General features: G+C 44.9%; 1 protein-coding gene across 2 annotated transcripts in view; it reads left to right on the forward strand.

Moving 5' to 3' along the window:
- Positions 1–23,512, forward strand: part of DNAH1 (dynein axonemal heavy chain 1) — a 145,636-nt gene that overhangs the window by 70,986 nt on the left and 51,138 nt on the right. Inside the window, exons 46-58 of one of the 2 annotated variants that reach the window (XM_077451484.1) lie at positions 683–913; positions 3,434–3,630; positions 4,475–4,610; positions 8,367–8,575; positions 11,772–11,943; positions 14,173–14,364; positions 14,542–14,652; positions 14,754–14,939; positions 17,922–18,113; positions 21,001–21,168; positions 22,459–22,650; positions 22,807–22,938; positions 23,020–23,145. In XM_077451484.1, coding sequence (XP_077307610.1) covers positions 683–913; positions 3,434–3,630; positions 4,475–4,610; positions 8,367–8,575; positions 11,772–11,943; positions 14,173–14,364; positions 14,542–14,652; positions 14,754–14,939; positions 17,922–18,113; positions 21,001–21,168; positions 22,459–22,650; positions 22,807–22,938; positions 23,020–23,145 — 2,244 coding nt within the window. Of the gene's footprint in view, positions 1–682; positions 914–3,433; positions 3,631–4,474; positions 4,611–8,366; positions 8,576–11,771; positions 11,944–14,172; positions 14,365–14,541; positions 14,653–14,753; positions 14,940–17,921; positions 18,114–21,000; positions 21,169–22,458; positions 22,939–23,019; positions 23,146–23,512 lie in introns of both variants that reach the window. The other variant, XM_077451483.1, reaches the window with a different exon arrangement.

Raw genomic sequence — 23,512 nt, forward strand, 5'->3', positions numbered from 1 at the left:
GAATTTGGGGCCACGTATCTCGGGATCACTTAGTGCTAGAAACCCTAAATTTGGTATGCAAACACAATAATACTAGCACTACAACATATACGAATTTGGAGTTTCTAGCACCAAGTGACCCCGAGATATATGGCTCTAAAGTCGGGTCACAAAATATTTTCGAATGCGGTTGAAATAACATCGAATCATGTTGAAATCATTTAGAATCCGGTAGAAATATTTTTGAATTTGGTTGAAATATTTTCGAATGTGGCCGATTTTTCGAATTCGGTAGAAAACTAAACGAAATCCGAAAACGAATTTACAACATATCCAAATTTGGAGTTTCTAGCACCAAGTGACCCCGAGATACATGGCCCTAAAGTCGGGTCACAAAATCATTTCGAATGTGGTTGAATTTCGGCCGAATTCGGTTGAATTCGTTAGCATTGTAATTCGGTAATTCGGATGCATCCGAATGTCCTAATAATGAAAATTCGTCCGAATTTTGAATCGGAACGAAACGAAATGCGCATGTCTAGTTGTGATTGCATATAGAAGTAAACTAGGATCATTTTTATACATAATGTAGATTCTTTTACATAGTCGGGTGAATGGGGTGTTTGTCCATCTCAGCACTAGCAGTAATAACTTTATTGTATGACCGTTATCATCACTTTGCGGTTCCTTTTGTGGCTTGTAGGACAAGTTCAGCCTCTTGAAGTTGTGGTACCACGAATCCTGCCGGGTCTTCCAGGATCGTCTGGTGAACGAAGAAGACCGCAGTTGGTTTGATGAACTGATGAAGGGCCGGATGGAGGAGTTTGGGGCCACTTTCCAGGAAGTGGTGCCACAACAGCCGGTGCTTTATGGAGATTTTATGACTTCTGGATCAGATTCCAAAGCCTACCAGCTCATCGAGGACCGGGAAAAGGTAAGGAGGAAATATCAGGCCATGACTGTGATGTGGTTAAAAGTTTTTTCAAGGAGAACATCAGATTTGTTGAGATAAAAAATAATCTTTACAATGGATGATATGTACATTGGGTGAACTTTCAGTAATTCTTACCGTTTTTTTTTTCCTTTCTAATGAATTTCTGAAACATGAGAGCCAAAGGGGAAGACCTGCACCAAGAATGTGGACATCAATTGGAAATAATACTAAACATCCCATCAGCCTTTATTCCTTTCCTATGCCGCGTACACACGATCGTAATTCTCGTCGGAAAAAAATCTGATGGTTTTCCAAACGGAATTCCGCTCAAGCTGTCTTGCCTACACACGGTCACCCCAAATTCCGATCGTTTAGAACGCGGCGACGTACAACACGTATGACGGGACTAGAAAATGGAAGTTCAATAGCCAGTAGCCGTCTCGTAGTTGAATATGAGCATGCGTGATTTTTGGCGTGTACACACGCATACACACGATCGGAATTTCCGATAGGACGTTTTTCCGTTGGGAAAATTGAGAACATGCTATCAATTTTTGGCTGGCGGAAATTCGTGCAGCTAAATTCTGATGGAGCGTACACACGGTCGCATTTTGCGATGAAAAGCTCTCATCTGTCTTTTTCTGGCCGGATTTCCGATCGTGTGTACGCGGCATTAGGCTGTTGGGGACGGGTCGCTGAGTACATGATAATGCTGCATGATGGGGAATTTAGTGTTATGTTATGTGGCCTTCTTTAATAAATAGAAAGGAATTTATAGTATCTTCTCTTTATTCTTACCTTATTGATCTTACTCATCTCCCTGCCCTTAAAACATGCTGTGCAGAGCTTATCAGTTAGGAAATTTAAGCACCAACATTGCTCTCTCAATTACCGAGAACCCATCTGCCTATAACAGAAATGATGATTTAAAGAGGGATTCCGCCAAAAAAAAAAATATTAAAAACCAGCAGCTATAAATACTACAGCTGCTGACTTTTAATAAATGGACACTCACCTGTCCCGGGTTCCAGCGATGCCGGCAGCCGAGGCCGATCGACCGCTCAGGCCTCGGCTGCTGCCACCGCCATTCTAGGTGAGGGAATCAGGAAGTGAAGCGAATCGGCTTCACTTCCTGGTTCCCTACTGCGCATGCGCGAGCCGCGCCGCGCAATAGGAAATCTCTGCGCTGTCACTGGGACCCGCGTGTGTCCCAGCAGACAGCGCGGCAGGGCAGGAAATGGCGTAGACTCCCGTGGGAGTCTATGCCCGGAAGTGGGTGAAAATACCTGTCTTTGACAGGTATCTCCACCCCCCTCCCCCCTGAAAGGTGTCAATTGTGATACCGGAGGGGAGGGGGGGGGTTCCGATCAGCGGAGGTTCCACTTTAGGGTGGAATCCCGCTTTAAAGTCTAAGTTTAACCTAAAAATCAAGCATAATAACCAGCACAAGGGACATAACTTACATTTAGTATGATGTGTCCCTTGAGCTGATTCTTCTTAGTTTAGGGAAATTTTCATCTTTTCTAATCCATCCCCCCTTATCTCTTTCTGGCCATAATCTTCTGGTAGTTAATACAACTAAAGGGCTGTCAAAAGCTCTCATCAAGAGGGCCTGACTATGCCCCGCCCTCTCCTGCCTGTACCACCATACACAGAGGCCATACAGCTTTTTTGAAGGATCTCTAAAAGGAAGTTATCAATCGTCTACCCATCTCCTATTTAGAGATCCTGTGTTATTCAAAGATGATTATTCCTAAACTGAGAAGAATTACACCATAAGATATGTCCCTTGTGCTAATTTTTATGTTTGTAATTTAGGCTACACTCATGCCGCGTACACACGACCGGACTTTTTTCGAGGGACTAGGTCCGACGGACTTTCAGCGGAGTTCTGACGGACTTTACGAATGAACGGACTTGGCCACACACAATCGCACCAAAGTCCGACGGATTCGAACGTGATGACGTACGACTGGACTAGAATAAGGAAGTTCATAGCCAGTAGCCAATAGCTGCCCTAGCGTCGGTTTTTGTCCGTCGGACGTGTGTACGCGGCATTAGACTTTAAAACTAGAACAGGAACTGTTACAAACCTGGGTAAGGAGCCTGAGATGATGAGGGTGGCCTCTCTTACTAGTCTCCTCCAAATACCAATGGATAGATAGACAGGGAGTGTAGGGATAATGGACTGGCATGAGTGCTGGTTGGTGATGTTGGCGTCAAATGAACAATGACAGCATGGTCATCAATCTGTCCAAGTTGATGAGAAGATGTATAATGGTGAGCTGATGGGTGGTAACTGGACCGTTTGGTGCCACAGTCAGATGGGCTTTACTCTGCACAATTCTATGTGTAGAGCCATGTGCAGGTGCTTGACCTTGATTTTAGATATACGTTGTAAAGAAGGTATAACAATTTGTATAGGGGTTCCTTGACCTCACAAGTGTTACCCTAAGTAGGTTGTTTTGTAACCACATGGTGGAAACCAAACTTAAGTGTTGTCATTTGTGTCTTTCTCAGCTTATTCGAGTGATGGAAGAATACATGGAGGATTATAATCAAATAAACACCGCCAAGATGAGGCTGGTCCTCTTCCTTGATGCCATCCAACACATTTGTCGCATCAGTCGTGTCCTGCGCCAACCGCTGGGGAATGCTTTGCTTCTGGGCGTGGGAGGAAGCGGGAGACAGAGTCTCACAAGACTGGCGAGTCACATGTAAGAACCTGGAAGTTAGTGGAGATGGCTGTAGTAGCGGTGTAGTACTGACAGCAGCAGAGATGGCCAGATCTGCGTGACTACACTCAGGAAACTGAAACAGACTATATATGCTTTAAGTGAGATATATCTACAGAGAAAAAAAAACCTGGTGACAGAATACCTAATAATTAACAAACAGAAGCCTAATAACTAACTATATACAAAATGGGGAACACCAAAAAGCAGGGGAAAACTGGAGGTGCAGGAAGCAGATGGTAAGGGGAAACAAAAAATGGGATCAGGAACAAGGAAGAAGAGATACAAGGCAGCAGAAGACAGGGTACAGCATACAGGGCATGAGCAGGAACAGGATAAGGGCTAGCAGTATCTGGCAGAAAGCAAACACTGGAGCGAGAGGCATTTAGTAGGGGAGGACCTAAATACCTTCTCAGCAGCCAGCATCAGGTGGAACTGATTACTGGGCTTGCTGGCTGCTGGGAGACACCTGCTGGTGGACACTGGAATTACAACCCTCCGTAAACCTCAGTGCCAGGAGCAAGTGATCCAGGTCCTAACAGGTACCTACTGCAGTGATTTCCAGCTTCCTTGGGATTTCCACAGGTGTTGTATGTATGTATGTATATATATATATATATATATATATATATATATATATATATATATATATATATATATATATATATATATATATTTATATATATTTACATTGGTCCAAGCTGAACTACCATAACTATGTACAAATTGACATACCTTGAATTCATCTTTAATCATTGCAGTCCATGAAAGAGATTGTTTCTTGTTGTATCAGCCATGAACCATCTGTTATCTGTTACATTTCCAGGGCAGAGTATGAGTGCTTCCAGATTGAGCTGTCTAAAAACTACGGGATGGCGGAGTGGAGAGAGGATATCAAAGGAATCTTGCTTAAAGCTGGACTGCAAAATACGCCCATCACTTTCCTCTTCACCGACACCCAGGTAAAGCCCAGACAATTCACCCAGCAAGACCCGCATTGGCACACGTCGGTAGAATCTGATTTTACAAGTTCTTTATTCTATGAGTAGTCAAAATTTGGAATTTCGTGCCAAAACAAGCTGTTGCTGGCCAACTTTATGCACTGAATATTAAAGTTGAGTGGGTGGCAAAATGAATGGAGTCGTCAGCAGAAGAACTGATCCAAGATATTTATTATCCTAATGATCAACACTGATGGGGTCAAGAAGGAAATGTTTGGTTCGACCCTCTGGGTGAGATTTACTCACTCATTAAACTGGGGCACTCAGAATCTGGTGCAGCTGTGCATGGAAGACAATCAGCTTCTAACTTCAGTTGTTCAATTAACCGCTTGCCGACCAGCCGCCATCATTGTACTGTGGCAGGTTGTAACGATCCCGCAAATTGCCGTAGCTAGGCGTCAGTGAGCGGGATCGGGATAGCAGGCACTCCCTGTGTTGTGGGGGTGCTGGTGCTTGTGGCCGACAGTCGTGATGCCCGCCGGCCATGAGTGATCGCGGGCACGAGAGGCAGAGCACGGACGTGTATGTGTGCGTGTAAACACACAAATCCCTGTTCTGTTCTGTGAGGAATGACAGATTGTGAGTTCCTAATAGCTAGCAATCACGATCTGTCATTTCTCTAGTCAGTCCCCTCCCCCTACAGTTAGAAACACACACAGGGAACACAGTTAAACCCTTGATCACCCCCTTCCCTGCCAGTGACATTTTTACAGTAATCAGGGCATTTTTATAGCACTGATCGCTGTATAAATGCCAGTGGTCCCAAAAATGTGTCAAAAGTATCCGAAGTGTCCGCCGCAATGTCGCAATCCAGATAAAAATAGAAGATCGCCGCCATTACTAGTAAAAAAATAATAATAATAATTCTATAAATCTATCCCATGCTTTGTAGACTCTATAGCTTTTGTGCAAACCAATCAATAAACGTTTATTGCAATTTTTTTTTAACCAAAAATATATAGAAGAATACATTTCGGCCTAAACTGAGAAAAAATTTAGCTTTTTTTAAAAAAAAAAAAAGTTGGGGGATATTTATTATAGCAAAAAGTACAAAATATTGTGTTTTATTTTTCAAAATTGTCACTCTTTTTTTGTTTATAGCGCAAAAAATAAAAACCGCAAAGGCGATCAAATACCCCCAAAAGAAAGTTCTATTTGTGGGAAAAAAAGGAAGCAAATTTTGTTTGGGCGCAACGTCGCACGACTGCACAATTGTCAGTTAAAGCAATGCAGTGCCGAATCTCCAAAAAATGGCCTGGTCATTCAGCAGCCAAATCTTCCGAGGCTGAAGCAGTTAAGCTTTGACAATACAACCTGGAAGCTGATTGGTTTCTGTGCAGAGCTACACCAGATTTTGAATGTTCCAGTTCCAGTAAATCCTCCCCCTCTGTGTCACCAGGTGTGACGGTTGACTAACAGGCAGGATAGATGCTAAAGCGGTTTAAATCCTCAGACAGATGGTCAGAGCAGACAACAACAGTCAGGAGATTAATGTTCAGATCAGATTCAAGCAAACCATTTCTCAACAGACTGGTACAAACTGGTAGGTAAACGTAGCAATAACAGACAGTAGCAGAGGTAAGAGGTTGATAATCAGGATAAGCGCAGACAAGCTGCGTACAAACACAGTCCACAATTTTCACAGGAATAATCTAGATCAGGGGTCTCCAAACTTTTTAAACAAAGGGCCAGTTTGCCATCATTGTTATCATTAGGAGAAATAGTGCCCCATTGTTGGTGTCAGTGGGAAAAATGGTGCCCCATTGTTGATGTCAGTTGTTGAATAGTGTCTTGTATCAGTGGGAGAAATGGTGCCTGAAGGGCCAGATAAAGGCAAGCTAAGGGCCACATCTGGCCCCGGCCCACAGTTTGGAGACCACTGATCTGGAGCATAAACAGACAGAAGTCAAACAGACTTGAATTCAGGACATCAGCATAAAGTCTAACCTGTTGATCAAGCACAAGCTGAATGTCCACCAATCTCCTTAAGCACACATGATTAGGACAGGTGTGCACTACAACATGACTTGAGCTGCAATGGCAACCAGGTGTTGCAGGCTCAATGCTGATTGTTAGAATGTGCTTACAGCATATATGTCATGGTCAGGGGTCTGAGACCAGTAGCTATAGCAATAGAGAGGCTCTCATTGACCAGCTGGATAAGTACACAAGAAGGTCACCCTGGAGGATTACACAGGCTCTGGTATTTACCAGAGCTCTTGATGGTGGAGATGGGTTTAGTTGCGTGTTAGTACCAGGTCACAGTCCTCAGGATATCAGGAGGTGAGCAAGGTGGGGCCTAGTAGCATATATAGCCAGTTGGGATCAAACAAAAGCAAAGTCAGTAAACAAGCCAAAGGTCGTAGCAAGTGGTTGCAGGTTGGGATCAACCGGAAAGCGTAGTCGAGCAACAAGCCAAAGGTTGGTAACGAGTGTTAGTACCAGGTCGCAGTCCTCAGGATAACCCCACAGGAGGTGAGCAAGGTGGGGTCTAGTAGCAGATATAGCCAGTTGGGATCAAACAAAATAAAAGTCAGTAAACAAGCCAAAGGTCAGTAGCAAGTGGTTGCAGGTTGGGATCAACCGGAAGCATAGTCGAGGAACAAGCCAAAGGTTGGTAACGAGTGTTAGTACCAGGTCGTAGTCCTCAGGATAACCCCACAGGAGGTGAGCAAGGTGGAGTCTAGTAGCAGATATAGCCAGTTGGGATCAAACAAAAGCAAAGTCAGTAAACAAGCCAAAGGTCAGTAGCAAGTGGTTGTAGGTTGGGATCAACCGGAAGCATAGTCGAGGAACAAGCCAAAGGTTGGTAACGAGTAGTAATAGAGATAAGGACGGCTGCAGGCATGCAAAGGTGCAAGATATTGGCTGGAGAGAGTGCAATAATCTGGCAAACAGGAAGTTCAGGGACATGGCTTAATTAGGAAGTTTATGGGAGGAGCAAAGAGTTCAAGGTTCACCAGAAACAAGAGACAAGGCAAGATTGTCCTAAAACAGGGAGCTGTTCAGCATCTCAAGTGGCTCATCAAGAAGAGCTACTGCCAGACAATATAAGAGTTTACTATAGCCCAGTGATGGCGAACTTTGGCACCCCAGATGTTTTGAGAGTATGAGCATCATGGGAAATGTAGTTCCAAAACATCTGGGGTGCCAAGGTTCACCATCACTGCTATAGCCTAACCCATGTTGGACATAACAGAACAGATGATGATTTCAACATTTTTTTTTGGAGTCAGCACAGAGTTTAAACTCATCCAAAAATGTTGCTTGATTTTTACCCAAATGGCCTGTGAAAAATCCCTCCATAAACTTCACTTACTTACATACCAGCTTATCAAATAGTTGTCTACTTTTTATATGTCCCAAATTGATCAAGCTGTAGAAAATGTTTACTATTCTCTGCTTTGGGATGATAAATAAATGCTTTATTGGGCTCTTGGTTTGCCTTCTGGATCACCAGTGTTAGAAGAGAATCAGAATCACAGCAGAATGAACTGGATGTAGAGGTGTTCTAGGAGATCTGATGTTCTGGGACTTAACCAGGCCTTCTCCATGCTGGAAGTTCTGGTCAGGGCTCCACCTGGAACCCCCATGGGACATCCACAGAAGATGCCAAAAACCACCATCTCATAAATCTATGTTCAAAATCTGTTCAGTAATAGCCATGGATCCTCGCACCATTTTCTTTCATAGTTTCTATACATTTCCATCTTCTAGATTAAGAATGAATCATTCCTTGAGGACATCAACAATATCCTGAACTCCGGAGATGTTCCCAACCTGTACGGACCAGAGGAGCAGGATCAGATTGTCACTGTCATGAAGCCAGTTGTACAAGACATGGGGCAACAGCCAACAAAGGCCAACCTGATGGCGGCCTATACCCGCCGAGTCCAGGGGAACATCCATACCGTGCTGTGCATGAGGTACCATCCATAATGAATGACGGGTCTCCTTTCTGTATGACTATAAATACCTTTAATCCAATTTTCTATAATACATCTTTTAAACCATTTACATTTTAGATTTTGGGCAATCTGGAAAAACCTCCAATTTATCCTCATACACTGTCCTAGGGGCTTTCTAAAACTATTTCAACATCAGGCCCCACGATGCATTGCTTTGGCAATAGTTAGAAGCTTTCAGTAGTGACACTTTAAGACAGGATATATTTGAGTTTGAAGTTCAAAGTGGCACACTAAAGTTTTTTAAGGGTCCAAAATAAGTTTTTATTCCAAACGTATAATAGGTGCTACAGCCAACGCGTTTCAAGGACCACATGTTTCCTTTCACCAGGGCTTTAAATGTATGAAATCCGCTGGTAGGGGCTCAAACCTGTTAAATAGACTCTACTGTTCAAATGATATAAACAACAAACACTGAAACGTGTTGGCTGTAGCACCAATCATACATTTGGAATAAAATCTTATTTTGGACTCTAAGCCCTTGTACACACGGTCGGATATTCTGATGGACAATGTCCGATAGGACCGTGTTGTCGGATAATCCGACAGTGTGTGGGCTCTATCTGACTGTTTCCGTCGGAATATCCGACGGACCAAGTTTTCCAGCTGGGCTATAAAATTTTCCGACAACATGATCCGATCGGACTTTGTCCGGTTGTGTGTAGAGCATTCCGATCGGACAAAGTGCCACGCATGCTCAGATCAAATTCCTAGACCAAAGCTATTGGCTACTAGCCTGAACGTAGTCCCATCGTAACGAAATTACGTCATCACGTTCTGTACAATCGGATTTTCCAACAACTTTGTCCGACCGTGTGTATGCAACAGTTTCGGACAAAATCCGTCGGAACAAAATCCAACGGATTTGGTTGTCAGAATGTCCGACCCGTGTGTACAAGGGCTAAGACTTTAAATGTGGTGCTTCAATTTTCCAAATCAAATATTACTCTCACATTTTGGGGTTGCTGTGGCCATTCTTCAGTTCGCAGCAGCTGCCCACACATCACCCAGACTGTCTGGAATCAGCAGCAGGGGTGGCTAAATCTACGAAGCTACACTAGAAAACTGAGACCACACTATATACAGTATGCTTTAAGCAAGTTTATTAACAGTGAAACCAAACGCATCCAACCAGCAAACAGAAAACACAGCAAAAGTGAATATACAAGTGAAGCATAACCAACTGACAAAATACCTAATAAACAACCTAAGTAACAGAAAGCCTAACAACTAACTAAATACAATTTATACAAAATGGGGAACATGCAAGAAAGGGGGGAACCAGGATTGGAATCATGAACAAGGGGAGCAGGTACAAGGCAGCAGGGTACAGGATATAGGTACAAGGCAGCAGGGTACAGGATATAGGTACAAGGCAGCAGGGTACAGGATATAGGTACAAGGCAGCAGGGTACAGGATATAGGTACAAGGCAGCAGGGTACAGGATGTAGGTACAAGGCAGCAGGGTACAGGAAATGGGTACAAGGCAGGATCAGAAATAAGGCTCAGGATGAATTTGCAAGCAAGCCTTTGGCTAGCAGGCAAAACACTGACATGAGAGGCACAGGTAGAGGATGGACTAAATACCCTCCCAGCAGCCAGCATCAGGAGGCTGACTATTGGGATCTGCTGGGAGACATCAGCTGATGGACACTGGGACTACAATCCTTACCCAGGGGACCACAGTGCCACCAGCAAGTGATCCAGGTCCTGACATAGACGCTGTTATAGGATACCACCAGTAGAGTTTTGCCAAACAAGCCAATAGCACAAAATTATCATCTGCCTAAGGTTTCAGTGCCATCAATCTACAGGAAATGGGTACAAGGCAGGATCAGAAATAAGGCTCAGGATGAATTTGCAAGCAAGCCTTTGGCTAGCAGGCAAAACACTGACATGAGAGGCACAGGGAGAGGATGGACTAAATACCCTCCCAGCAGCCAGCATCAGGAGGCTGACTATTGGGATCTGCTGGCTGCTTGGAGACATCAGCTGATGGACACTGGGACTACAATCCTTACCCAGGGGACCACAGTGCCACCAGCAAGTGATCCAGGTCCAGACATAGACGCTCTTATAGGATACCACCAGTAGAGTTTTGCCAAACATGCCAATAGCACAAAGTTATCATCTGCCTAAGGTTTCAGTGCCATCAATCTACAGGAAATGGGTACAAGGCAGGATCAGAAATAAGGCTCAGGATGAATTGGCAAGCAAGCCTTTGGCTAGTAGGCAAAACACTGACATGAGAGGCACAGGTAGAGGATGGACTAAATACCCTCCCAGCAGCCAGCATTAGGAGGCTGACTATTGGGATCTGCTGGGAGACATCAGCTGATGGACACTGGGACTACAATCCTTACCCAGGGGACCACAGTGCCACCAGCAAGTGATCCAGGTCCTGACATAGACACTCTTATAGGATACCACCAGTAGAGTTTTGCCAAACACGCCAATAGCACAAAATTATCATCTGCCTAAGGTTTCAGTGCCATCAATCTACAGGAAATGGGTACAAGGCAGGATCAGAAATAAGGCTCAGGATGAATTGGCAAGCAAGCCTTTGGCTAGTAGGCAAAACACTGACATGAGAGGCACAGGTAAAGGATGGACTAAATACCCTCCCAGCAGCCAGCATCAGGAGGCTGACTATTGGGATCTGCTGGGAGACATCAGCTGATGGACACTGGGACTACAATGCTTACCCAGGCGACCACAGTGCCACCAGCAAGTGATCCAGGTCCTGACATAGACGCTCTTATAGGATACCACCAGTACAGTTTTGCCAAACACGCCAATAGCACAAAGTTATCATCTGCCCAAGGTTTCAGTGCCATCAATCTACCATTTGAAACTTTAAGAGAAGATGGCAGTCTATTTCAAGGAAAAGAATTATTGTAACAAAGTTTAAAATCAAGCGAATTTTTTTTTACAAAAATTGTTACAAATTATAGGCAAAAGCCCCAGCTGATGATGAGAAAATGTTTGCAGACAGAGGAAAAACTCGAAACACCGTAAACCATATTTTGATGATCGTGTATTGTTTTTATGCTACAACTCTGCATTGTTTCCTGAAATCCTACCCAAAGGTTACATTGCAGTTTAAGGTTCTCTGCCCATTGAACCTCCAATTCTCATCTGATTTCGGGTTTGTAGTCCTATAGGTGAAGTGTTTCGGGCTCGTCTCCGGCAGTTCCCCTCCTTGGTGACCTGCTGTACCATTGATTGGTTTGACGAATGGCCGGCGGAAGCTTTACAATCTGTAGCGTCATCGTTCCTGATGGAGATCCCGGAGTTGGAGTCCAGAGATTCCGTTATCCAGGGCATGGTATGTTATTTATTGGTTCTGGATGGCAGTCCTGGCGCACTGATCCCAGTGTAAAGGAGGAGCTGTATGGGCATGATCAGGGCTGGGAAAAGGGGTGGACAGGAGGGGCAGCTGCCCTGGGTGCAATGTTTTATTGCAGGGATGGGGGTGCCCTGACCCTGAGCCTATAGGAGGGGGGGGTGCAGTTTGGCATCTTTGCCCTGAGTGCTGGATGACCTTCTCTCCGCACTGCTCATGATAACATGCGTTTAAGTCATCTTTCCTGAACAGTCTACAATGTATCACTTATAATTACTTTCAAATACCTTTTTTAATGGTTCAGTAGGTATGTTGTTCCTGTACACAGCCCCATTGTGCACAGGATGCTGACTGGCATGCATAGTGCAGCTCACAGCAGCCTTTTGGCATGTAAGAAGGTTGGAAGTTTTTTTTATATATTTTTTTTTAAATCCTCCCTCCAGCCTTCCATTCAGTCTTGTACAATTGTACCGGCTCCTCTCCTGGACTGGAATGGCTTCCTCTGATTTCACTGCACACTGTGAGATTCTCACAATGACAACTTACATAGAAATGAAGGGTCTATAATTTTTATCACAGGTGTATTTTATATGATAGAGACAGAATATCAACCAAAAATCCAGAAAAACACACAATACAAATGTTATAAATGGAGTTTCAGTTCAGTGAATAAAATAAGTATTTGATCCCCTCCCAACCAACAATAATTCTGCCCCCCACAGACTGGCTCCAGTAGGTGCTCATGTGGTACACAGATTAGTCCTGTCAATGTAAGAAGGTTCTCCTAACGACAACTTGTTATTTGTATAAAAGACGCCTGTCCACAGAATCTCTTCCATTCAATACTCACCATCATGGGGAAGACCAAAGATCTGTCAGAGGACATCAGGAAGAAGATTGTAGACCTGCACAAGGCTGGAATGGGCTACAAGACCATCAGCAAGAAGCTTGTGAGAAGGAGACAAGTGTTGGAGCGATTATTCACAAATGGAAGAAATAACCATCAATGGTCCTCGGTCTGGAGCTCCGTGTAAGATTTCGCCTCATGGGGTGAGGATGGTCATGAGAAAAGTGAGGGATCACCCCAGAACTACACGGGAGGAGCTTGTGAAGGATCTCAAGGTAGTTGGGACCACAGTCACCAAACAAACCATTGGTAACACCATACACCACCATGGATTGAAATCCTGCAGCATCCGCAAAGTTCACCACTTCAAGAAGTCACATGTACAGGTCTGTCTGAAGTTTGCCAATGAACATCTAAATGATTCAGAGAAGGATTGGGGGAAAGTTCTGTTGTCAGATGAGACCAAAATTCGGCTTTTTGGCATTAACTCGACTTTCCGTGTTTGGAGGAAGAAAGATGCTGACTATGACCCTAAGAAGACCATCCCTACAGTCACAGATGGAGGGGGGAACATGAGGCTTTGGGGCTGTTTCTCTGCTAAAGGTACAGAGCGACTTTGACGCATGGAGGGGCCAATGGACGGGACCATGTATTGTAAGATCTTGGATTAGAGCTTTCTTCTCTCAGCCAGAACACTGAAGATGGGTCATGGATGGGTCTTCCAGCATGACAATGACCCAAAACATACCGCCAAGGCAACACAGGAGTGACTCAAGAAGAAGCAGATTAAGGTCATGGAGTGGCCTAGCCGATCTCCAGACCTTAATCCTATAGAAAATGTATGGAGGGAGCTGAAACTTCGAGTTGCCAAGCGACAGCCAAGAAACCTTAAGGATTTAGAGAAGATCTGTAAAGAAGAGAGGACCAAAATCCCTCCTGAGATGTGAGCAAACCTGGAGACCACCTACAAGAAACGTCTGACCTCTGTGATCGCCAACAAGGGTTTCTCCACCAACTACTAAGTCATGTTTTGCTTGGGGATCAAATACTTATTTTACTCACTGAACTGCAACTCCATTTATAACATTTGTATCATGTGCTTTTCTGGATTTTTGGTTGATATTCTGTCTCTATCATATACAATACACCTATGATAAGAATGATAGACCCCTCATTACTTTGTAAGTGGGAAAACTTATACAGGAGATCAAAATCGAATTGCCTTGACAGACAAGGATGTGCCATGTAAATCAGAGAACTGGATGGACAGGGATACAAAGCATGCTCTCCTAGATGTATTTCATAATTTTAGCGATTTGCCTGGAATTTTGTTTTTTACGAAACGCTCGCTTGCCCCATGACAGATACAGATGTGTGTGGAGATGCACCAGTCAGTCGCTGTGAAGTCCAAACAATATTTAGCAGAACTTTCCCGACACAATTACATCACCCCGAAGAGTTACCTGGAGCTGCTGGGGATCTACTCCTCTCTGATCGGGAAAAAACTGATGGAGATCAAAACCGCCAAAGATCGGATGAAGAGCGGTCTGGACAAGGTGAGGAGACATTAGAGTGTAAGCTCCTCTGGTACAGAGACTGTTCTGACTGGCTCTGTGTTCTCTGCACAGTGCTGCGGTATATGTCAGCGATTTACACATATATAAATAAAATACACAAATTTAATAAAATATACTGTGATAACATTTCATATTTGTTGTATTTTTTTTTTTTAGCTGCTTCACACGGCTGAGGACGTGGCTAAGATGCAGGAAGATTTGGAGATAATGCGCCCCCAACTGGAGGATGCAGCACAGGAGACTGTGACAACAATGCAAAAAATCGAGGTATCCGATGTCCACATTATATTTTACTTTGTTTCAGAGAATTTTTGTGTCTCCACTTTTCACCACTATGTGTCTGAAACGTTTCGCCTCATCTCCTCCAGAAAGATACGGTGGTGGCGGAGGCCACTCGGGCCTCAGTGCAGGCAGAGGAGGCCAAAGCCACGGAGAAGGCACGCAAAGCTCAGGAAATTGCAGATGATGCCCAAAAGGACCTGGACGAAGCCCTTCCTGCTCTGGACGCTGCTCTCGCTAGCCTGAAATCTCTTAATAAGAATGATGTCACAGAGGTGAGCAAATTAGGGAATTAGAAGGTGGACCATGAGTGGGGTTAGCAGGAGGAGGAGAACATTGAGAAAAATTATATTTGCTTTGTTTGACTCAATATATTAGAAACCCAACCAGAATTATCTAGAAACCAATCAGTCCAACTTTTGGCTAACAATATCTGTTCTTTATCGGTTTATGGGATGAAGACGGCTGGTTCCCTTTGACCAGGAGAAGCCGGTTAGCATTCGTCTTGATGTAGTTAGGTGGGAGTGGTGGGAGTGGTTGGAGGGTCTTTTCCTCCTGGGTTGATTCTGGCCTGGTGCACCAGGCTTCTCGCCGGTAGAAGGCAAGGCCTTCCCTAAGCTTCCTCAGTTCTAATTCCTTCCTGGTAGGAATGGTGCTGCACTGGTTTGGCCAGGGTTTGGGTTGAGAGAAGCCCACGGTCTATGTGCCCCTGGAGTTGCAGTCACGGGGGGTCAGAAATTTCCCTTGGGGAAGCTCAATTCAATTTATTATGGCTCCACAGTCACTGCATGTCAGGTCACCTTGAGGCGGGGTGACAGGTGCACACCGTAGGGATCTGGAGTGCACCGCAAGGTTGTGGACCCTACGGCTGACTGCTGCAGACGGGGGACAGATCCCACCAGGGTTAGAGCGTAAGATTCCCTGGGGCGCGGAGTCTAAGAGCCAGCAGGTGTTCACCAGTGCCTCTGGTGGTGAGGGTGGACTTGGCTGCAATTGGCTCCAGGTCGTGACCCCCAGCTCACACCCACAGTAGGCAACAGGAGGATAGGGATGGTGAGGGACAAAGCCAAGGTCGGGGCCACAAGCAGACAAGAATAGTCGGGGACACGCCAAAAGGTCAGGATCACAGGCAAACAGGGATAGTCAAAGACACGCCAAAGTCGGTAACGGAAAACAGTAGAAGAGCACACGGCAGGTAACAGGAAGCTAACACACAAAGGTTGATCAGCACTGATGGCCTGCAGTGCACAGGTTAATATAGAGCTCCCTGATAGGGCCTGGGGTGGAGCCATGCTTAGAGGAGAGGTTATAAAAAGCACCAGGTGGAAGTGGCTGGCCTCTTAGTCTGAAGACATGAGGGGAGGTAAGCAAACACAGGAAGATCACTGCATAACCATGACACTGCACCATTGCTTGTTCTTTTCTCACCTGGCTTCAGGGACAGGCTTTTTGGCTAGGACTGGAGGATCTTTTTCATTCTGCCCGAAAGGCCCACCATTGTCTAGCATTTTACACTTCTGAAGCATTTATACACTTCCCCCTTCCTTTTTTCATTTGTTGTGTGTCACTTGCACTTTTTTTGCACAACACTTATGCACTTTACTCACACCCGATTAGTAAGGTATAGATCCTCGGAGTTGCCCTGAACGTGTTGGGGGAGGGGGGGCACTTGGCCTTTTGGTCAGGTTCTCCCCCTCCCATAGGGTCTCCCTTTAGGGGGAGCGCCATCTAGTATTTGGGTTGGCTTCGGCAGGCCTCCCAAAGAAGATGGTCTGCCTGATTTTGGCCAGGTGGACAACGAGTACCCCAGTCCCTGTTGGGGGGCCTTGCACCCGGGGGCATCAGGGCCAGAGTCCTTTCTCTTCTGAGGAGGACCATGTTTACACCCTGTGTATTTTTTTGTGACTGTGTTTTACTACACCACAGAGGCTCAAAAACCAGTCCAACATCCCATCCAGAACTCAAGTATATTACTATGTGCCAGATTCTTTCTTGATGCCAAGGCCACTAAGAGGCAGTATAGGTGGTCATCCTGTACCGGGCCCGGACCTGGGTCCTATTAGCTCAAAAGAGGGGCCCAGGCACAAGCGGGAGGGCTGGGTGTACTGCCTTATTGCTGACAACAAACCTCTTGTGCCTCCTTGTGCATTGAAATACATACAAACATTGAAATACATGCGTCCACACCCTGCGTGTAGATTAGGGGCTGGATGCATGGATTAGGGGGGTGGCCCTAATGGACAGGCCATTGCTGCTCAAATGTGAGACATCAGGGGTCTGTATAGACCCCTGATTAGGGATGAGCTCGGTGTTCGACTTGAACATCGGCCGCTCGTCTGTTAGGCGAATCCGGAACTTTGTGGAACGTTCGCACCAAATTCGTGTGGTACGAACGGCCCACAATGCACTGCGCCATCGCAGTGCATTGCTGGCTCATGATTGGCCAAGCATGCACTGTGACCCCGCCTGCTTGGCCAATCACAGTGCCGGCAGCGAGGAGAGCCATGATTGGCCACAGGCAGGTTCTGGTGCGAACCGAACCGGGGGGAGTGTGCTGCTCATCCCTACCCCTGATATTTCACCAAAGACCCAAACAAAGCAGCTAAAAAAAAAAAAAAAAAAATTCTAAAAGAAATTAATCCTACAAAATTATTTAAAAAAAAGGACTTATTCCCGCATATTTTGCTTTCTATAATTTTTGCCATGGGGGGGCGGGGTATGGGGCCCTAACAACAGCCCTGCTTGATACAGCAGCCCCGGCTCCTCTGGGAAGGCGCTTCATGCTGGAATCTTCTTGGTGGAATCTACTGGGTGAGGTTGGCAGCACTGGTGGGAGATCAGTAGGGCCAAGATTAACCACGAGACACAGCAGACTTATGCCTGTATGGACATGCACCATTGTTGGCAATGCAGCACACCACAATGCATTGTTGTGCATTGCCATGCATTGTAGTACACTGAATTATGTCTGCTGGAGCTGTGTTGCCTTAATGTGTTGGGGTGCTTTTCAAACAGAATTATGTTAATGGCTGGGCCCTAAAGCCATAATTAAGGCCGGACGGGCGAAACGTGTTGGCTTTCTTTTTGACTGTTGTTTACATGCAATAATAAAACAACGTTTTAGCTGACTTCTATGGCCCCGGCCTTTCTCCTTTTTTGAATGGATTGAATTTCATCGCATGATAAAAGTATCTTGAATGCATCTCAGACACGTATCTTTCTTGCCTCATGTATATCTGTATATCTTCCATCATTAGGTGAGAGCCCTGCAGCGCCCCCCGTTGGGTGTGAAGCTTGTCATTGAAGCCGTCTGTATAATGAAAGGAATCAAACCCAAGAAAGTGGCCGGGGAGAAGCCGGGAACTAAAATTGATGACTATTGGGAGCCGGGGAGAGGACTTCTGCAGGACCCGGGCAAGTTTCTGGAGGGACTTTTCAAGTTTGATAAGGTGCGTGCTGCTCTGTTCTAACCACTTCAAGACCAGGCCTATTTCTGACATTTGTTGCTTACAAATTAAAATCAGTATTGTTTGCTAGAAAATTACTTAGAACCCCCAAACATTATATATATGATGTATATGATATATAATATATATATATATATATATATATATATATATTACATTATATAACATTATAAAAAATAAATATATATATATACACACACATACAGTGCCTTGCGAAAGTATTCGGCCCCCTTGAACTTTTCAACCTTTTGCCACATTTCAGGCTTCAAACATAAAGATATAAAATTTTTATTTTTTGTGAAGAATCACCAACAAGTGGGACACAATTGTGAAGTGGAACGAAATCTATTGGATTTTTGAAACTTTTTTAACTAATAAAAAAATGAAAAGTGGAGCGTGCAAAATTATTCGGCCCCCTTGCGTTAATACTTTGTAGAGCCGCCTTTTGCTGCGATTACAGCTGCAAGTCGTTTGGGGTGTCTCTATCAGTTTTGCACATCGAGAGACTGAAATTCTTGCCCATTCTTCCTTGCAAAACAGCTGGAGCTCAGTGAGGTTGGATGGAGAGCGTTTGTGAACAGCAGTTTTCAGCTCTTTCCACAGATTCTCGATTGGATTCGGGTCTGGACTTTGACTTGGCCATTCTAACACCTGGATACGTTTATTTGTGAACCATTCCTTTGTAGATTTTGCTGTATGTTTGGGATCATTGTCTTGTTGGAAGATAAATCTCCGTCCCAGTTTCAGGTCTTTTGCAGACTCCAACAGGTTTTCATCCAGAATGGTCCTGTATTTGGCTGCATCCATCTTCCCCTCAATTTTAACCATCTTCCCTGTCCCTGCTGAAGAAAAGCAGGCCCAAACCATGATGCTGCCACCACCATGTGTGACAGTGGGGATGGTGTGTTGAGGGTGATGAGCTGTGTTGCTTTTACGCCAAACATTTCGTTTTGCATTGTGGGCAAAAAGTTGGATTTTGGTTTCATCTGACCAGAGCACCTTCTTCCACATGTTTGGTGTGTCTCCCAGGTGGCTTGTGGCAAACTTTAGACGAGACTTTTTATGGATATCTTTGAGAAATGGCTTTCTTCTTGCCACTCTTCCATAAAGGGCAGATTTGTGCAGTGTACGACTGATTGTTGTCCTATGGACAGACTCTCCCACCTCAGCTGTAGTTCTCTGCAGTTCATCCAGAGTGATCATGGGCCTCTTGGCTGCATCTCTGATCAGTCTTCTCCTTGTCTGAGCTGAAAGTTTAGAGGGACAGCCAGGTCTTGGTAGATTTGCAGTGGTCTGATACTCCTTCCATTTCAAAATGATCGCTTGCACAGTGCTCCTTGGGATGTTTAAAGCTTGGGAAATCTTTTTGTATCCAAATCCGGCTTTAAACTTCTCCACAACAGTATTACGGACCTGCCTGGTGTGTTCCTTGGTCTTCATGATGCTCTCTGCGCTTTCAACAGAACCCTGAGACTATCACAGAGCAGGTGCATTTATACAGAGACTTGATTACACACAGGTGGATTCTATTTATCACCATCAGTCATTTAGGACAACATTGGATCATTCAGAGATCCTCGCTGAACTTCTGGAGTGAGTTTGCTGCACTGAAAGTAAAGGGGCTGAATCATTTTGCACGCACCACTTTTCAGTTTTTTATTTGCTAAAAAAGTTTAAAATATCCAATAGATTTCGTTCCACTTCACAATTGTGTCCCACTTGTTGGTGATTCTTCACAAAAAAATAAAAATTTTATATCTTTATGTTTGAAGCCTGAAATGTGGCAAAAGGTTGAAAAGTTCAAGGGGGCCGAATACTTTCGCAAGGCACTATAATATATATATATATATATATATATATATATATATATATATATATATATATATATATATATATATATTATACATTATATAACATTATAATATATATATATATATATATATATATATATATATATATATATATATATACACATACATATAATTTTTTTTTAGCAGAGACCCTAGAGAATAAATTGGTGGTTGTTGCAATATCTTATGTCACACTGTATTTGCGCAGCGGTCTCTCAAGCTAAGTTTTTTGGGAAAAAATACACTTCAATGAATTAAAAAAACGAAACAGTAAAGTTAGCCCAATTCTTTGTGTAATATGAAAGATGATTTTATGAGTAAATAGATACCAAACATGTCAGACTTTAAAATTGCGCACGCTTGTGCAATAGTGACAATCTACGGTACTTAAAAATCTCCATAGGTGACACTTAAAAAATTTTGAACGGTTACCAGTTTAGAGTTACAGAGGAGATCTAGTGCTAGAATTATTGCTCTCACTCCAAGGATCACGGTGATACCTCACATGTGTGGTTTGAACAACGTTTACAATTTTCGGGCGCCACTTACGTATGCGTTTGCTTTGGTGCGTGAGCTCGGAGGGATATTTCTTATTTATTTTTTTACACTGTCCTTTTAAAAAAAAAAAAAAAAATCTGATCACTTTTATTGCTGTCACAAGGAATGTAAACACCCTTTGTGATAGTAATAGGCAGTGACAGGTACTCTTTATGGAGGGATCGGGGGTCTAAAAGACCCCAAATCCCTCCATTGCACTTGAAAGTATTCAAAACTGCAAGATTTTGTATTTTATAATACTTTGTATTTTTTAAAACTGGAGCCATTGGTTGCAGAGTAAACCGGAAGTGACGTAATAATGTCGCTCCCGGGTCACTACATTGGAGACCCGATCAAAGCCGATCCAGATTTATTCGGGTCTCTCCGGCCATGGAGGAACCACCATCTTAATTGTTCAGCATGTGTCAGACAGGAAGTGAGAATTGTCAGTGGATGGCCTGATCTTCTCTCTCTGCTGTCAGGATAATATTCCCGATGCCGTAATCAAAGCCATCCAGCCGCACATCGACAACGAGGAGTTCCAGCCGGCCGCCATCGCCCGCGTCTCCAAGGCGTGCACCTCCATCTGCCAGTGGGTGCGGGCCATGCACAAATACCACTTTGTGGCGCGAGGCGTGGAACCCAAGCGAGTAAGTACTGAAGAAGATACAACATGATGGCATAGTATTATTAATTCCACCCAGGGGGGCTTATTCATAAAGGTTGGTGAGATAAAAACCGTGACACCCACCTTACCCAACCGCAGCACCCTTAAGTGTCCACCTTCCCCCACCCCAGCACCCTTAAGATTCCACCTTACCCCAACCCACAATACCCTTAAGATTCCAGCTTACTGCAACCTAGCACCTTTAAAACCCCACCATACTCCACCCCAGAACACTTAAAACCCCACCATACTCCACCCCAGCACACTTAAAACCCCACCTTGCCCCACACCAGTACCCTTAAGACCACCAGTAAACCTTACCCATTGACCCAATGCATTTTGCTGAATGGTATAATTTCACAGATTTCCCAAAGAAGGGGGCTGAGAGGTTCCAGATTTAACTCTTGAGGGCTTATTCATAAAGGTTGGTGAAATAAAAACAGAAGGCCCCCTACCTTACCCCACCCCAGCCCTTAAGACCCCACCTTACCCTACCCCAGCACCCTTAAGACCTCACCTTAATCCAACCTCATTGCCCTGAAGATCCAACCTTACTTTTCCCAGCACCCTTAAGACCCCACTTTATCCCATCTTACCCCACCCCAGCACCCTTAAGACCCCACCTTACCCCACCCCAGCACCCTTAAGACCTCACCTTAATCCAACCTCATTACCCTGAAGACCCCACCTTGCCCCACTCTAGTACCCTTAAGATGTCACTTTACCCCACACAGCACCCTTAATACCCCACTTTATCCCACCTTACCCCAACCTTAGTACTCTTGCTCTTAAGACCCCACCCTTCCCCACTCAAGTACCTTTAAGACCCCACCTTACTCCACCCCCGTACCCTTACGACATCACCTTACCCTACACCAGCACCCTAAAGACCCCATCCTACCTCACCCTAGCACCCTTAAGACCCCATCCTACCTCACCCTAACACCCTTAAGACCCCATCATACCCCAATTCAGCACCCTTAAGACCCCATCATACCCCTCCCCAGCACCCTTAAGACCCCAACCTACCCCACCCCAGAACCCATAAGACCACTAGTAAACCTTCCCCATTGACCCAATGCATTTTGCCGAATGGTCTAATTTCACAGATTTCCCAAAGAAGGGGGCTCAGATGTTCCTGATTTCACCAAAATGTTACTGAAGCGCTCCTCAGGTTACTTCTCCTTGGTCAATGGACCGGTTGATGGTCTTCCTGGTATCAGAACATTGCATTATATGGCTGCCTCAGCAGATTTTGTTGTATTTTCTGCAGCAAGCACTACAAGAAGCTCAGGAGGATTTGGCGGAGACGCAGAAGATGCTGGACGAGGCAAAAGCCCGCCTGAGCGAAGTAGAAGAGGGAATCGCAACCCTGCAAGCCAAATACCGCGACTGCGTGTCCAAGAAAGAAGAGCTGGAGCAGAAATGTGATCAGTGCGAGCAAAGACTGGGCCGCGCCGACAAGGTGAACAGAGACAAATCTCACCCTATCCTTGGTTTCCATATTCACTCGATTATCCACATCTTTTGTTGTATAACCCCTATTCCATCTATTACCACCCCCTCCCCCCCTCCTTCCCCAACCAACATACTCATCACTCACTATTACTCTGTGCCCCAGCTGATCACCGGACTCTCTGACGAGAAGCAGCGCTGGCAGGACACAGTGCTGAACCTGGAGAACCTCCTCGTTAACGTCACTGGGGACCTCCTGCTCTGTGCTGGCTTCTTGGCCTATCTTGGCCCTTTCACGGTAAGGGAGTGTTCCGAATACGTTGTATTAGATTGCTTTAGTGGAGCAGATATTGATTATATGGCTCCTGGTTCTTTACAGGGCCAGTATCGAACGGCTCTGTTTGAACAGTGGACCAAGAAGCTGAGGGAACTGAAGGTACCTTGCACCCAGGAGCCTTCCCTATTAGGGACTCTGGGAGACCCTGTGAAGATCCGTTCCTGGCAGGTAAGTTGTTGGAGATATTAAATGATGATAACATAGACCAGTCCATTGCTTTGTTTTGTTTTTTTTATTTTGAGGGTATTTAACTTGGATAGGAATTTGGGAATTATGGGATGCCCAGAAAATTCAGTGCAAACTTGCTTAGGACTTCTGTATACACTCCAGTACATACACCCCGCTCTTCTCTCCTGCACAACACGTGCTGCACACCGTTCCTCCTCCAGCACTTAACTTGCTGCAGACTGTCACTGCTCCAGACTAGCTAGCACTGCATGGGTAGGCCTGACACTACTTCAGCCAGGCCTCAATGAACTGCCTTTTGCGGGCAGGGACCTCGGGCCCCTGTGGTGTAGAAATAGTTCAGGTGCTA

The sequence above is a fragment of the Lithobates pipiens genome, unplaced genomic scaffold (genome assembly GCF_037356315.1).
Source record: "Lithobates pipiens isolate NorthernLeopardFrog02 unplaced genomic scaffold, aLitPip1_a1.2 Scaffold_23, whole genome shotgun sequence".
In the NCBI taxonomy this organism is placed as follows: domain Eukaryota; kingdom Metazoa; phylum Chordata; class Amphibia; order Anura; family Ranidae; genus Lithobates; species Lithobates pipiens.